We start from the raw sequence: 17626 nt of genomic DNA, 5'->3' as shown, positions 1-17626 counted from the left end.
TTCCAATCTGCACATTGCACTTTGACACCCTGGACACTTTACACTGTTTACATTATTCTATATTTTATATATTCAAATAATTCCTTTTTTTAAAATGTACATTATATTCTATTTTACTGTATATATGTGTATTAATAATTTGAGTGTTTATTGCATGGCCTTGTGGAACAGTCTTTACATTTCACTGCACATCTGTATGAGCATGTGACAAATAAAAATCTTGAATCTTGAACATAGTGGTTCATTTATTATTTATTTTGGTGTTCTCGGCTCTGTAAGTTTTACAAAATCAACTTGTTTTATTAATTGTACGTTTGGAACCTGCGCACTCTATGCACCTCCACTTTTACCCATGTACCGTGTTTTTGCACTTTGTATGTTTTATATATCGTCTGTGTTGTATCAAGTGACTCTCCCTGCAAACAAATTCACCTACGGGTACAAATAAAGTAACCTGAACTTGAACCTACCTATACTTTTCCACTTACCTACGCTTTCCTTTAACATTAAACCTACTTCAGAGCAAACATATATTTTTGGGTAAAGCCTATATAGGCTACAATAAAGCAAACTTAGATTGTCTATAGCCTAATATAGAGGCAGTAGTTCAGTCTGTAGGGACTTGGGTTGCCGGTTCATGTCCCGGCACGGACCAAGTCCTGGTAGCTGGAGAGGTGCCAGTCCACTTCCTGAGCACTGCCGAGGTGCCCTTGAGCAAGGCACCGAACCCCAAAACTGTTCTGGAGCGCTCGCTGTGGGCAGCCCCCCTCACTCTGAGACTTCTCCATTAATGCATGTCCATAGGATCCTGTTTGTGCATGTGTGTGTATTTATATATTATATATTATATTATAATATATTATAATAGTCACCCCAAGGATAAATTCAGATTGCTCTTAGCGCTTTATAGTGACATAACTCTATGACCAACAAATATATATATATATTTCATTATGTTATCACTAAATTAACTAGCCTATTGGAATAAAAATGACTTCTATTCAGACATTTTAGCAAAAGCAAAAGCTATAAAGACTTTTGACCCTAACATTTTAAGCTGAATTTATTTGCAGATGAAGCCTAAAACTGTTCAAATTAATTTATCATTTGTATCTTGATATATTTATTTAAAACATCGATAATGGGTGGGTTTGTTGTCTTTTTGGGGTCTTGTTAGTTCTTCGTAATCCTGTATCATCACCTCGCTGAGCTACACCGCGACTGCTGATTGGCTCGCCGTGCTCCCGCTCCTCCAATCAGAAAGCCGCTCTCGCTCCGCCCGCCACATCACTAGCATGGCGGAACACGGAGCAGGAATTCCGCCTATGCGCTGATGACAGCGTCGTGGAGCGGGGGGGTAACATCGATAATGACCGTCCCGCTGGCGATACAAATCCGTTGCCCGGCGACGAGGAGCGACCCCTGACGGCAACTAAACCAGCTGGGAGGCAACTTGGCAGCAGCAGAACATCCGGACACACACACACACACACACACACACACACACACAGCTGTTTGGGCCACCGGCTGGGTTCAGACTTGACAGACCGAGCCGCTTCTGCCTCTGATGCTCTGAGTTGGACCGGTGCCTTTTTTTCTCCCTCCACTTAACCTCCTCGTTTGGATAAAAGTTGTTTACAATTGTTGGAGCATTTCAGAAACATCACTATGGATTTATTCGAGGCGTTGCATTTGGACGAAATGTCCCACGGACTGGCAAACTTGTCCATGTTTCCATACTTTGACATGGCGCACTACATCGTGTCAGTCATGGCTCTGAGGGAGCAGCCAGGTAAGAAGTACAAGCTGGCGTAAAGTTCAAGTGCTAACCTGTTTTCCCGAGGCAGACATTTTCAGTTTTAACTCCACGTTTTGTTTGCAATAAAAAAAAAAAAAAGAGCTGCTGAGCTTTTTATTCAAAAGTTCATACTTGGTGACAGGTGAACAATCCTGTAGATATCCAGGTATAAAGAACAACACGTTCAAAGAGTGTAAACATGCTCTAATTAATCTGTGCTCATGTTGTTTAACCCTCCTTTTCTTTGCTGTAGGGTTAATATTTACTTATGATAACATTTACCAGAAAAGCTACATGACTCCAGTTATAATTTACTTAAATTACTTCTATTTTATTCATCATATATTCATTTATTATCAAATTTGTCCATTAGTCCCCCACCCCTAATAATAATTAAAGGAGGCTGATAACAGGAAGAGTTCTTTGATTAATGCAAAACACTGTAATAAACTGCTGCACATGTACAAAATGAATCATGTTAAAGACACTATACTGAAACATTTTCAACCTAAACTGATCATTTTAATTACATTTATTCAGATATATGCACAAATAGTTCATGGTTTCATGGCATGAAAATGATTTATAAACACAAATAAGCCATCACAGATAACAGTACACTAAAGATTCCTGACATACTTATGGAGATAAATGACTCAAATCAATCTGTTGAACGCTGTTTGATAAGTTTAGTAAATGTAGCCTCGTTGCTCTCAGGGTGTCTGAACCTCATCTTTCTGCTGGATATTTTGAGATGGCTAAGAAATTCTCTTTCATTCAATGCCTGTGAAATCACACCATCATAATAATTTCATCATGATTATGTTATCTTTTTAAAGAGTAGGGCTCGACCGATATATTATCTCCTGGGCCGATACCAATATTGATGTTCGGGAGAGAAAAAATCTGATACCGATGTATCGGCCGATATCTTTCTTAGATCTATTTTCGATCTGTAGAGATATAGATATGTAGAAATATTTCTATATTTATTGCGTTGATCCCTCAAATGTAGTTATAAAATACTTGTGGATAGATTTTGAGTATAAAAATAAAATAAATTTAGTACTATCGGTGCATTCCTGCGATAAAATTGGCCGATACCGATAGTCACTGAATACGCTAACATCGGCCGATATTATCGGCTGGTAGATTAATGGGCTGGGCTCTTCAGACTAAAGCTCCAAACAAATTATTTAGTCAAAATACTTCAGAAACATTCCACATTTGAATGTAGCTGCATATAAATCACTACTTTTTATTTCTTTAATGCATATTTTTGCTCATTTAAAAGTTGAAAAGTACCCTGTATAGTATTTCTATTGCACCTAAAGAACTGCATGTTTACCATTGTCTTCTGAAAATGGCCCAATAGCTCAAATTATAGAAATATAACTTTACTAATCTCTGTGTTTTTACTGTAACAGGATTTTCATGAAACCTGATTTTGTAACTTTGATAAAGTTCAGGTCAAAAATCAAACAATAGTGGTACCTCTTTTGATACCATGGCAACAACGATGAAAGTCCAAGACGCCCAACATTTGTCAATTTCTTGTTTTGAATCCCCAAAAGTTGCAGGCACACTGTCTAAATTGCATCAATAAGTTGGTGCATGACAGCTTTTGCTTAAAGTTATGACTGAAGATCTGAAGTTATTTAAAAGCTTAAGTGCTTTTTTAAAACACGTAGTATCGTAAATCTGGACAACCTTATATGGTAATGATGCAGCTGACATTTGGCGACATGAAGGCTTTTATTTGGTGGAAACGGATCATCTGCAAATCTCATTAAAAATAATAAATCTGCAGACATTCAGCCATTATCACCACGTTTACCTCTTCTGATTTACTCACAAACACACACAGCCTCACTTCAAAAAGGACAAACTCTTCTCTCTGGATCACACTCGATTGTATCAGCTCACACCAAAGGCCGGCACCGAGCCAGCGCTGTTACATCACGAGGGATAGTGGCTCCAGAGACAGGTGGACTTTAACTGCATACACACTCACGCACAAGAACACACACACAGTCCATTGTAGTCCCGCCGCCGACAGTCTATTTTGGAACTTGCCTCGCCAAGCATCTGAGCTCCCGTGACCTTTTTAACCCCTCGTCCTCTGCTCCCATCTATCTGTAGCCGATACGCACAGTAGAGTAAAAATACGGACAAAACGACGTGCCAGGAGTCGGTAAACACAGCGTGGAGCCCTCGTGTTCTCCTCCCTGTGTGTGTGTGTGTGTGTGTGTGTGTGTGTGTTTATGAGGAAATGAGTCACGTGATCTAATGTAGAGGGAAACTTAGACGTGTTTCAGTGTTTACTGAAGGTTTTTAAAAAGGTTTACTCGCTTAAAAAGGAGCTATGGAGAAGAAAACACAGGCTTAGACTTCAGGATCATTTAAAAAGAAACCAAATAAAATGTGGAATTAAAAGGTTAAAAAGAAATAAAACGAGTCAGGAAATACGCTTCAGCTCGTCGTCTCCCCCAAAAAGGAAAGGAATGCCGTCAACCTCTCAACCCTCCCTTTCTCTTTTCTCTTTCCTGTGCTAAATCTTCCCTTCCTGCTCTAAACTGTATCCAGTCTCAAAGTCCACTGCTGGAGCGGCTCAACGCTTTCACTCTTGGATTATTAGTGCTTTCGTTTTGGTAAACCTCAAAGTTACAAGCAGGAAGAGACTAACTTCATTAATGAGCTTTTAAGCTTTGTGCCTGAAGCATTCTCCAGCAGCTCTCTCCATTTGTCTTTGACATGTTTGTTGCACCGTCACTGCAGATTAATGCGGAGTTATTTTGAGCAGATTTATAAACATTACTGTGAGTGGATTGAATAGGACTCTGGAGGAGAGCGAGGCACAGAGGAGGAACCAGTGGTTGGGTGTTGTTCAGTGGTCAAGTCCAAAAATAACCGGAGATAAGCCACTTTTTTCTTATCTGATGCCGCCTGCAAGGAGGGTGTCCACAGACGGGACGAGAGAGAGGGAGGGGGAGGAAGGGGCCTTGAAAGTGAAATTACATCGGGAAAGAAAAGAAAGAGGTTGGAGTGAAAAATTAAGTAGAAGAAGAAAGAAGAAAAAGATACTTTAATAATCTCACAAGTGGAAATTGAATTTAACATTTTGTTTTTGAACATGCTGCACACACACACACATGCACAAGCAGGATGCTGTGGACATGCACTAATGAAGAGATTATGAGAGATAATGAAGAGGGTTTCCCACAGCAGAGTGCTCCTGAGCTGGTTGGGGGGTTGGTGCCTTGCTCAAGGGCAGTGCTCAGGAAGTGAACTGGCACCTCTCCAGCTACTAGACCAATTTCCTGGCTTGCATTTCCGGCGACCCTCCGGTTCCCCCTTACTTTGTGTTGATTTACATGCATGTAAGAAGCTTTCAAAGTGTCCACAGTAAAGTGTGTCATTTGTAAATCAACTCAGAGACAGTTGAGGACACAAATAAAGACCCAGAGGAAGTTAGATTCCCTCTGACATGTTGGAGCTGTTGTGCACGTTGCCCGTCGTCCTAACATTTGACTTGTAAATGTCTCTTTTGAATGCAAACCCGGAGGTGGAAGGCATAGATGGTAGAGTACAGGTGTTTCTACCCCCGTGTTAGAGCATGAAAGAAGTGCTAGAATGCATTTTGGATTAATTGTTTGTCAAATTTGGGTGCTGGATGGACGAGCGGTTGTGACGCGTGCCCAATACGGAGGCTACAGTCTGTGTGTTTGTGAATGTATGTAGGCTTGGTTAGACCGCAAAAAACTGAACGCTCTGGGATAAAATAAAGTTGTCTGAGTCAGCGGGGCGGCCTCTGGGTTCGAGCCCCGACCTGCGCCCTCTGCTTCATGTCTTCCCCCACTCCCTCCTCCTGTCCTTCAGCTGTCCTGTCCAATAAAGGCAAAAATAGCCCTAAAAATACAACTTCAAATATTAGTTACATTGAAAAATGATTGTAAATAATACTTTTTAAAAGTGTATAAAGTAGTTACTATAGCTCAGACACAGACTGCAGAGGTCTGTTGTTCTCCTTGTACACACAAAGTGCTGACAAAGCAACACTGTTTACGATGTAAGCAATATGTGTGGCTCTTGTGAGCTGTTTGCTAAAAGGGCTGTAAGACCAAGAGAACAAGGACTGTGCAGTGTTGTCAGGAGGACTCGTGTTAGACTGATGCTCCCTCCCTGTAGGAGAGGACGTACGTGACGTTCAGGGCGCTAGACTGTTTGTATATTTTACAACCGCATTTTCCGACTGTGTATGACATTTTGGTGCCAACTTCCTCTTTTTACTGCATGTGGGAACTCGTTTTGAACCACCGATGTTTGTACGATCACATTTGAGTTGCACGCAGGGAGAAACAGAGAGGTTGTGTTGTCTCTGTTGTCACAAAATTAAAAAAAAAAACATGCTTTTGACACTGCAGTGCTGTTTTTTTCTGTTGACAGCAGACTCTGAGGGGTGATCCCGGGAGCATGAGAAAGCTGAGAGAGGCGTTGTAAAGTTTCTATGTTAGGTGAAAGGAACGGGTGCATACTGGTCTCCTAAAAACAACAGGGGGTTATTAGTTGTTAGATAGATAGATAGATGGATACTTTATTGATCCTGAGGGAAATTCAAAGCATCCAGTAGCAGGTTACAAAGACATGACATGAAACATTTGTGACAAATTAAACCACAAAACCGACCCCCCCCCCCCCCCATACATATATATTAACCTGAAAAAAAGATTTAAAGAATCCCCCTAGATGAATCAAACTTAAACTGTGCAATTAAAAATAGACTTATACAAGAAATGTACATAACCCGTGCAGGGATAAAAAAATATGTGAGATTTAAACAAGAACCTTTAAACAGTTGAGGAAACAAATCTGTAATTAGACCTGAATATAAAAAAGTGTTGACCTTCTGAAGTCGTGTTGTTTATATATGTACAGCAATGTTTAAAAAGCAGATGTGTGTGCAAAATTATCCAAAAACAGACATTAAATAACAGGCAGCAGTGTTTCCCCGAGGTGGGGGGGGGGGGGGGGGGAGCCGACACGACGACACAAACACTTGAAGGAATCTATGTGTTACTTTTAATGACAGTTGTCCTTTTCTGAAACGCTGGGCAGTGCAAACATTAAATTAAAGGTGTGATTTAAGTAATTGAGGTGATCATTAGAGTGTCCAACTAGAGGCTGACTCTTGGGACAGCTGCGCAGATGGGAAATGGAAGAAGGAAGATTTAGTCCAAGTGTGTGTGCGTTCCCCCTGCCATAACCGTGAGGTGTTGTGCAGACGTATGGCCAGGGGGACAAAAGAGTCCTGTTAGTCCTGTTAGTCCTGCTTTTAAACACAATCAGAGCGGCAGCAGTGGCTGTGACCTGCCTCTCAAAGAGTTTATGAAGGTACTTTTTTTCACCCACTGAGTCAAATCTGAACCAAGCAGCAACCTCTGCTGTTGAAAAATGAAGCCAGTGTGGAGGGGGAAAAAATGTGTAGTTCCTCAAGTGACCACTAGGATGGCTGCAAACACCAAACAATCCCCATTAGGTCCCATTAAGCCCATTTGTACAGCAGAAATAAACACACATAAAGCCTACTACAACTCATTTATTTGATACTTGTTGGGGGGCTTTGTTGGTATTGGTTGTATCTTACCTCTTGGAGTATTATTATTTAAGAGATGTTTCATGTTAATGGTGTACTGATTGCTAAAGACATGCTGGAACATTTGATTGATTCTCAGCTAATGTGTCTGAATAATTCCAGGTGCAATGGGTCATGTAAATGACACATAAATAAAATATTCATTCATTCATTTATTCCATATTTTTACTAAGCTCGTGTTTCGATTATATTGAGGGAAAGAGTTATGCATGTGATCAAATTGGGGCGTGGCTTAGTTAGCTGAAGTATTGTTCCTGTTGGCCTTAAGAGGCTTATGCTCAAAGTCAGCTTCATCTATTTGTCTATTGATTGAAAGTTAGGTGGAGAGAGCATTTTCAATGCTTTGTTACACCTCTTCAGGAACCAATGGGTAACACACGGACAAGATGCTCTTTTTTCACTTTTAAAATATATTAGTGTCTCTGGATACAAAAAATAAAAACAAAAGAATTTACTAAAATCTTGTAGAAATAAATATGTTTTATGTATCTCAGGAAGAGTTTTGAAGAGTATCTCATTAACTAGTGAAAGTTTCCCTCCATGAATACACTGCAAACAGGAACTCCTTTCACCTAATCATGCATACTTTAAACAGTGCTAAAATGTAAACAAAGGCAGGTTTTATAGTGTGCAGCGTAACAAAGTAAACATCTACTGACTCCAAGCTAACATAGCACTTTCTGTTTACACCCACACAGTCCCCAGACTATAGGAAATGTAACAACACTAATCGGATTTTAATTAGAGCTGTAAAAAAAAAAGGTCGATTCAGCATAACGGGTCACCCAAAAGTTTGGAAACAACTGTATGAGATCTTTATTTTAGCTGAATGGTCCAAACAATTTAACGGGTTTAGACGGATTAGGCTGTCTGCAAAATTAGGAGCACATTCTCCGGAGCTGAAAGACGGAAGCAGAGGTGGAAACTACCTGAGTAGATTCACCCCGCTCTGCACTTTAGTAACACTTTAATGCTCAATAACGTTGTTTTCTTTAAATGAAATGAGTGAATGTTTCTGTACGGTCTTCTGCATGTGTACTGAAGTAGGATTTAATCCAGGTCTTTAACTCTGATGGAGTATCTAACATGGGTTTGTGGTGAGATTTGCTGCAGTTTTGATCACTTTATGATATGATATAGTCCTTTTATGGTATTTGAAATTATAAGATTTCCCATATAAGTTCTAGTTGTTTTTAAATGGGTGTTATGTTGAGGGCCGTCAATACTTTTCAACATCCCGTATTCTTACAAAGTGCATCATTAGAACTTTTTTGATAGAATCCTCAAAGTACAGAAACGTTCAAAAACTAGTGTCAGTCTTTTTCTCTTAAGAGATCACTATTTGGCAACTTATTTCTTCAGTTAAGACAGTGTACAAGAGTTTGCCTTAAAATTTTGGGAATGGCGTTTAAGAAATGATCCAGCATTGGGTGCATTAGACTTCTATTTTTGTTGCACTGGTTTGGAAACAGGTATCTTTATATAGATTCTAATTTTTTTTCTCGTACCATATCCCAGTTTAAAGTTCTGGTGTGGTGACATCCTGAGTTCACTCTGAGTCTGCAGAGGAGGCAGGCAGAGCTACAAATCCTCCTGGTTTACCGATCTCTCTCCAGGAGGATTTAATCTGTCTGTAATCCTCAGATTACCAGTTTGGTCCAGTGTTAACTGAGCTGCTACCTGCTACCTGTCTGAGCTCGTGATGTGTTTGTTCTAGAGCACCTTGGTGACATTAAAGATACTGTGATACTTTTTTAAACAACATTTTAGAAATGATACAATCTCCATTATTTTAATGAACAATCGTATTGAAAAGTACTGAAGCTTTAAAGAAAAAAAACTGATCTTCAGACGCGTTTCTTACCTAAAGCTGCTACGAGCAAAAGAGAGAAAGAGCAAGGCTGGCTGATTCAAATTCACGTCATCAAATACGGACATCTTTTTGGCGTCTCGTAAAGATGCAAAAGTTGCCAATATGCAGGAGTGTCTGTGCAATTTTGGGAAATTAAAAACAAGAAATCCTTCCCAATTTTTCCCAGTGTTGGAATATTGTCTGTTAAAGTTTGGTTATGAGTTCAACAAAGAGGATGAACATGGGACACAGACCTGGCTGACTGCCTGCTGGTTTTCTTAATGAGAATATTAAAATGTTCACTTCTTTTCAATACCATGTCTTTTAAAACATTTTAGTCTTTATTATTTTAGTTATCAATAACTATGTGAAAAAGTATGAAAGCTACAGATCTTCAGTCATAATTTAAAAAAAAAGCTGCCACAGCAAAAGAGAGAGAGAGAAAGAGAGAGAGAGAAATCTGTCTAAATACAACAAATATGTTTGCAATGTTTCAAACTTATTTGTGCAGTTTAGACAGTTTGCTGGAGTTTGCTCGCTGTTTTTTGTAAATTGAAAGCAAGAAATTATTTTTTATTTTTTATTCTTTATTTCGAATGATTAAAAAATAGATGAAAATGAATAAACAAATGAAAAAAATAAAAATCTGTGTAAAATAAAAAAAAAAAAAAAAGCCAATTTCAAATGACCCAATACTGAAGTATAAGTTACCAAGGACTTCTGTTTTGTTGCCGTGGTGTTGAAACAGTTGTCGATATTGTTTGATATTTTTTTTTACTTGTGTGGTATCAAAGTATTGCGCTTTAGCCGCTTCGGGGTCGTTCTCAGAGAACGACCTTAGACGTTTAAAATATAATTCAGTGGACTCCTTCTCTCAGACAGCGTCCAAAGAAAGTACCGGACGACACAAATGTATTTACTGATGGTGCAAAGGATTAAAATTCTGCTGTAGTTACAACCCTCGAGTCTATCTTAGATAGGATGGGACTATCTGAGAAAACTGTCAGTGTTGTAACTCAGTTAATAAAACCTTAGTGATCGTTAACTTCCTGTCTGTGTGAAAATGTAAAGAGAGAAAATCTTATACAAACGTATCATAAGAAGCTCACATGCTTTTTCTAATGCACTATTTAAATTGAATGAAGCGTGTTAATGGCTTTAAAAGGGAATATCTTGTTCTTTTCAAATGGGACACACAGAGGGGGCATTGAGCAGCTGATGGTTATCGCCGCTGAACTGAGATCATTAGTGTTTGTAAATGTCTTTACTCTGAACCTTGAACTGTAAACCCACAGAGAAATAATCTCTCTTTGTTCCCTGTGTTTGTTAATCTAACTGGTTAATATTCAAACTGTGCTGGGGCAGGAAGGGAAGGGGCCAAAGTATCAAACCTGAATGTCGTCCAATGTCGTAAACTCTGTCATAAAGTGAAATTACTGAGACCTTTAAGTCACTAAATGATTATTATTATAGAGTCTGTCTTTGTTGTTGGAGAGGGCTTCATATAATGACAGTTCTCATTCCTACATTTAGTGATTATTATTGTTGTTGTGTTGCAGGGAGTTCCCGTCGTTCTTTTCAGACCCTTTAGGTTCAGTACCTTCAGTTTGTGTATCTGAAGTGATCCTGGTCATAAACACACCTCTTCTTGTTCTTGTGCAGGCGCCCTCCAGCTCTCCAGAGTCAGCCCGTTAGCCTGCTGGTTCAGCTCCATGCTCTTCTGCTTCGGTGGAGCCGTGCTGTCGGCCATCATGCTGGCCGAGCCGGCCGTGGCGCCTTTGTCCAACAGCACCAGTGTCCTGCTCGCCTCCATCATCTGGTAAACGACATGATGTTGAAGGGTTGTTGAAAAGCATTTTGCAACTTTGAGGAAAAGGGAAAAACAAAAATCCTGTCCTCCTTTAGTTCCTAAGTTGTGCTTAAATTTGGCAAACAAACAAAATGTGCAGGTGGGATCAAAGAAACCCCTGGGGGCTTGTTAAAGAAACCCCTCTATCACTGAAATGAAAGGATCTTCAAAGTCACAAAATACACTGCAAACACTGAAACCTTGGCAAGTGTATTAGTCAGAAAAAGTCCCATGAAAGTTATCATGACCCACATTCACCTGACCTAAAAATATCTGCCAGTGCAGCATGCAAATTTTACTTTTTGAGTCTTGAGATTTCTTATCTGAATAAGTTAGGACATCGCCATTCAAGACTACATTTGCCTGCTGAATTCATTCATTAAAAGCCACCAGGGCCTTTTTGTTTTGCTTTATATCCTGAAACAAGATGTGTAACTGGAGTTGTCAAGGTGATCAGACTTATATAAAGTGAAACTAGATTTATATTTTTGACTACAAATGAGACGAATACACAGATCTGAGTTTTTACAGACAACAAGCAGATTCAGGGATTCATTAAAAGTCTAAAAGCAGGAAGAGAATAAAAACTTTTTTAAGATATTTTTTTTAAAACCCAAATGAGAAGAGTGACTGAGAAGTGAGGCAGAAGAACTTTTCCAAGTGACTGTTCCTAAAAGAACATTGGCAAAGGCCCTGCGTGAAGATCACTCCTGCAGCCATAGAGCTGAATCATTTAATTGAAAGTGCAACTAATCGATTTCTTTTCAAAGAGAGCTTGAAATGTTGGCGATGTTGAATGAAACAGAAGGTTATTGTGACGTTTCCACTTCTGAATGTGTAGTCTTTGGCGCCCTCTACTGGTGGCTCATGTTACTACACCCATTTATTTTTTTAAAAAGCCTACAGTTCCCTCTGCTGGTGAAGTTAGGTAATTGACTGAGAGTGTTTCACTAAAACAGTTTTCACACATCTGAAGGGTTTGACTCATTATTTACACATTTTGTGTCCCTGCAGGTACCTGGTGTTTTACTGCCCCATGGACCTAGTTTACTGCAGTGCCGCCCTGCTGCCTCTCAGACTGGTGCTGTCAGGTATGAAGGAGGTCACCAGGACGTGGAAGGTGCTGGGAGGGGTCACCCAGGCGCACGGCAAATACAAGGACAGTCTGCTGGTCATGATCGCCATCGGCTGGGCTAAAGGTCGGTGTCTGATGGTGCACGATGAAGGACTTTTATGATGAAGAAAGATTTTGTTAAAGTAACAATAACGTTTTAAATGTCTAATGTCTAGGTGCTGGAGGAGGTCTGATCAGTAATTTTGAGCAGCTTGTTCGAGGTGTTTGGAAACCAGAGACCAATGAGCTCCTCAAGATGTCTTAGTAAGTTTTCTAAAGGGTGTGACATCTGTTGTTTTTGTTTTATCTTTGTGCTCACAGACTTCAGAATCAGAGTCAAGCTTGTTGCAAAATGTAGTTACACATACACGGAAGTATTCCTGCTGTAAGTTAATGACATCAAATAAACAGTAAAATATAAAATCTATAAATAAATACAATACAAAATATGTGCAATATGAGTCATGGAAAAAGACCCTGAGTTTACTGTGATGCACCGTCGGTAATAAGACAGTTAAAGGGATAGTTTGACATTTTGAGAAACACACTTACAGCGTTAACAGATGGTTATGTGCTGCACTATTTCTTGCCAAAGTGTAGCACCCCCGGGCGTCCTTGCCCAGCCCAAGACGAACAATAAGTAACAGACTGATTAGTGAGCTTTAGGATTGCTGTTAGAAAGATTTTGTTAACGTAAAAAAAAAAAACTGTGATAGCTATTTTCCCCCAGTTTCAACACTTAAGCTAAGCTAACTGGTAACTCTACAGTGATTCTGTAGATGCACATGTCACTTGTTCACTTCTGCATAACAATACCAGCAAAAAATGTCAAGTATGAGTCTGCAGAGAAATTATAGCTCCCACTAATATAGATGTTTAAAAAATGTTTTTATAGATGTTTAAATGTTGTTTTTTCAGTTTCAATTTAAGACAACTTTATTGATCTCTAAAAGGGAGATTCAGTTTCACAGCCTCCTGATCAAATAAACAAAACAAAAGGAAACAAACACATTCAGACATTTACATTTGTATGTCAGTGACAACATCATCAGAGGCACAGATCACCAAATCAGAAGCCAGATCATAGAGCGCTATAAATACAACTCCAGTTGCCTGATAAATAAATAAATAAATAAAAAAAACATCTTCGGCCACGTGTCCACCTAGCGTGTTTTTCTGAGCATCTCCGTCTTTTTTTCAATTGTTTCCAATTCCTAGAGAGAGTTTGCAGCAGCTTTCAGAAAGGCGCCGTTGTCGTCATTGGCGCTCCTTCACAGATGTATAATATTCTCTGTAGTTTTGCCGCCTACAGCTCGTTTTTTTGTACCCAACCTCCTCTTTGCTCCGTGTCTGATCGGGTACAAAACGATCTCAGCTACAAATCATACAGTTAAATTCAACAGAGCAGTGTCGGTCATACAGCGGCCGTTGTCAACAGACGGTTGTCATAGAGACTGGACGGACGTGCGACGCTATTCTACTCGGGGGCAAAGGTGCTTCATCAAAACACTACAGAGCGCACAGCCAGAACTTATCTGCCCTGAAAAAACGCTAGGTGGACACAGAGTCTTACTGTCTACTCAAGTGAACGGGAACTGTCCAAACTCAATTACAGCTGTTAACACTTAACATCCTGATTTCCAAATGAATAATAAAGTTGGAGTTATCCTTTTGTTACCTTTACTTTTTAGTGTTCTTTATATCATATCTGCTCTATTCTTTGGACTCTCTTTAGCCCCACTAAGATCACCCTGATCGGGGCGGTGCTGTTCGCTCTGCAGCACACCCACTACCTGCCTCTCCAGAAGCACCACCTGATGCTCGTCTACACCGTCTTTACCGTCGTCAACAAGGTCAGTGTGGTGTATGTGTTGTTTTTTTCCGTGTGACACTGTGACCTTGAGGATAAAGATGAGAAACAGACAGATGAGCTTTGGTCTTAAAGTTTGCAGAAATATACCAAAAGTGAAGAATCTGTTGTTTATTATTAATGAGGATTTGTCTCAGGTATAACAATGTTTGTGAGACGTTACTCCCCTCCAAGTCTGCGGTGTCCTGTCTTCTAAATGACCTTTCTCCCTCTGCTTTTTTGAAGTTTTAGCTGATGTGACTCACATTAGCTCGGTATTACCCGTAGGGCTGAGGCGTTTGCATCATTTTCATCTGCTTGCATCATCCTCTCCTCTCTTCTCTTCTGTGGGAAACTTGTGCTCTTGACTGAGACACAGATAAATCCACCATGTCTTCTTTCAACTCTCATTCTGCTAGCCCGCTCTGACTCTGATCCATCAAATTAACGCAGAGACATTTCATCAGATTGGAAGAGCTGCATTCGATGCTGCTGTTTGGTTTTTTTTTTTTTGCTCCTGATGATCAGGATGCTGAACTTTAATTCTATAATAAGAAATAAAATACTAATCTGTAGTACTACCTGGCTGATCACAACCTTTGTTCAGAGTTAAAGTTGCTTCAGTCCGGCTGCAGGTTCAGCCTGACTGCATGCAGGACTAAGAGACTTTAAATGATTGTCCTTGCTGCCATCGGCTTTTAATTGACTAATTGTGTGCTTGTGTGAATTGTATTCTTTTATTTATTCTGCTGTCTTTTATGTCGTTTTTATTGTGGGTCTGATGGATTTATGTGTCACTGCTGACTGCAGAACAAATTGCCCCTCAAAGGGATAATAAAGACGACCTTGGACCTTGAATTTAAAGCATTATGTTTACAAATGTTCTGCAACTTTCCATGTGAGAAGTTTGCAGTTAAGACAGGAGGCTTTGTCTGCCCATGTTTTTAAACCGTCTCTTGTCTGAAGAGCTGTGTCTGAAAATGATGCTGACATGCGTGGCATCCTGCCGTGTTGAAAAATATTAAAGACGATGCAGAAGTGCAGAAAACCTGCAGTTCATTGAGTGACCACTTGAGGCTGGCTGCAGAAGCCCAGAAAATCACACATTAACATGTTTACAGCCTGGTTGCAGATAAAGACCTGAACTAATCAGACCACACACTGTACTGCGGGGTGATTTCTTTTATTACTCATGCGTTTCGATTTAATGAAGGATAAATTATAAATTATTATGTGCATGGCTGATCACTTTAAAGCTGTTTGCCGGGAGGCTTGTAGCGTGCCTCAGCTCTGTTCGCCTGTTTCTTGATTGATCGAAAGTTAGGTTTAGACAGCATTTCCAGCATGGCGACCGCCACTGACGGGCTTCAAAAGCCCCCTTTAGTAACCAATGGGTGACGTCACTCAGGCTTCGTCCATGTTTATTTACAGTTTTTGGTAACAAGAGCTAAAAAAAACTTTGTGATTAAAGACTTTTGAACTTCATGGAGTCCAGGGCGACTGCACAGCTGGCTGATAAGTGAGACACTTACTCCGTTCAATTATTCACATATATAACTCCTCACAATTCTTTTCTCTCTTTCAGTCGAGGATGATGCTGACGGGCTCCTCCACCTCGCCATTCGCTGTCATTGAGTCAGCCGTCTACAAGACCCTCTTCACCGGCTGCTCCCCTTACGCTGCCCTCACCGACGAGGTAAATAAATCTTGTATCGATAACGGCGCCGCAAACGCGTCGACCTCCACCGCAGCCAAAAGCAAAGATTCCAGTGAGAACGGGGCGGCGGGGAAGCACCCCCCGGTCTCCCCTGCGAAAGGACAAAGTGAATCACTCAAAGCCAAAGACGAGTCAGAGAAGACAGAGACGACGAGCTGCAAGAAGACCGACTAGTCAGCCTCTGCCCCGTAGCGCCTTTTCACCTCTAAGCCGGGTAGTGGAGTCATTTCTGATTCAGGTTTTGTCATGTCAGGACTTCAAACTTGTTTTTTTCCGACTGCTGAAGAAGAATTTCAATAACAGCTGACTCCAACCAACCCTGCACCTTATCGCGGGACAATCACCCCTTCCTTAAAGTGCTGTGAAAATTCTGCTGTCGGATGTGGAATCAAACTATCCTCTGGCTGAATGCACACTAGCAGTACATAAAGTGTAGCTTAATTTGTAATCTATATTTATAATGAATGCAGAATGATCATTTTATCTCTGGGTTTTGGGAACAATGCTGTGCACCTGCTGCTCGATGAATGTCTGCCGTTGTTCTCTCTGTAATCTGCTTCGTGTTAAATGCTGTATTTCCTACTTTGAAATGGTTAAAAATAATTTTGTAAAAGAGAAGATTATATTCTATGAAACAGATGTTCTATTCTATTTATACTAAATAATTGCACTCTTTCTTGGATGTATGACATTTAAAAATGGACGACAACCTTTTTTTTTTTGGTGAATGCTTTGAAATACTTTTGGAGGCATGAGAATAAAAAAAAAACTGCACTGTATAATGTGTTTTATTTCTCATTTCTAGCCTCTCGCACCGCCAGTGAATCTCGATTGGAGTCTATAATAGCTCACTTTAAAGCACCTTACAGATCATTAGTTTAGTTTGGAGAGTTTTACAACCCTGAAAAAGAAGGTCTCCTGCCGGTGAGTTTAAAAAAGCAGCACAGCGTCCAGAAGTAACCTCCTCCATAGGCTGAAACATTGCATCAGAGTAACATCAGCACCTGATTGATACCTCACCCTCTTTAAAAAAAAAAGCCGCTGGAGAAAGATCCCCTCAAATCCCCCTCAATTCTCATCTATGTAACCTTCGACAGAGGAGAACGCCCCCCCGTGAATACAAATTAAGAACAGATGGGTTTTGGCGTTGGAAGAGAAAAGAGAAGACGTTCAAAAGACGATCAAAAGCATCGCTGCTCCGAGATGATGTACCTGCCTTTAATTCGCCTGTGCTGTCAGATGCATGCATGTCAGCCTCTCCAGTGTGTTTGCTGCAAAACAGTGTTGCGCCTGTTGATCTTTGTGACTCTAATGGTGAACTGCGTGACCTGGAAAGCTGAGAGACACATTAATAAGCCGCTGTTTGCCTCGCACTGCCTCCTATGACAAGAAGGCAGGTGACATGACGGCAGCTGAAAGTTCCCAGACAATTCTCTTAATGAGGTCCGGACCTGTGTGACCCCCCCCCTCCCCCCCCCCCTCCACAATTACTCACTGAACTGAGCAGCTCCCCCACTGTCGAGAACCGTGCTCCTTTCACCCCGCCGCGCGCCCCACCTGCCCAGCTACACATCTCCTCCGGCTCTTTTTTTTTTTTCCTCCAGATTTCGAGCTGTTTTCCAGTTGTCAGGTGCAGCAAGTTAATCCTCTATTCTTCACTCAATGCATGCCGACATTTCTTTAAACTTGACTTTAATCCCCACAGTTGTATAGGTCACAGATACAGAAAGTATGGGGCCAAACTATTGCTTAGAAATCAGATTTTTATCACAACAGAAACAAACACAATGCAAG

At 40.4% G+C, this 17626-nt stretch overlaps 1 protein-coding gene across 1 annotated transcript; it reads left to right on the top strand.

Moving 5' to 3' along the window:
* Positions 1 to 1290: 1290 nt before the first annotated feature.
* Positions 1291 to 16608, top strand: tmem38b (transmembrane protein 38B). Its single transcript, XM_061061264.1, has 6 exons — positions 1291 to 1792; positions 10966 to 11122; positions 12167 to 12351; positions 12443 to 12530; positions 14002 to 14119; positions 15701 to 16608. Exons 1-6 carry the CDS (start codon positions 1669 to 1671, stop codon positions 16004 to 16006), a joined length of 978 nt encoding a protein of 325 aa, XP_060917247.1. The 5' UTR covers positions 1291 to 1668; the 3' UTR covers positions 16007 to 16608.
* Positions 16609 to 17626: the final 1018 nt, after the last annotated feature.

Source organism: Labrus mixtus, chromosome 17 (genome assembly GCF_963584025.1).
Source record: "Labrus mixtus chromosome 17, fLabMix1.1, whole genome shotgun sequence".
Taxonomy (NCBI): Eukaryota; Metazoa; Chordata; class Actinopteri; order Labriformes; family Labridae; genus Labrus; species Labrus mixtus.
The sequence above is the reverse complement of the archived record's forward strand: the minus strand, read 5'-3'. Positions and strand labels throughout refer to the sequence as shown.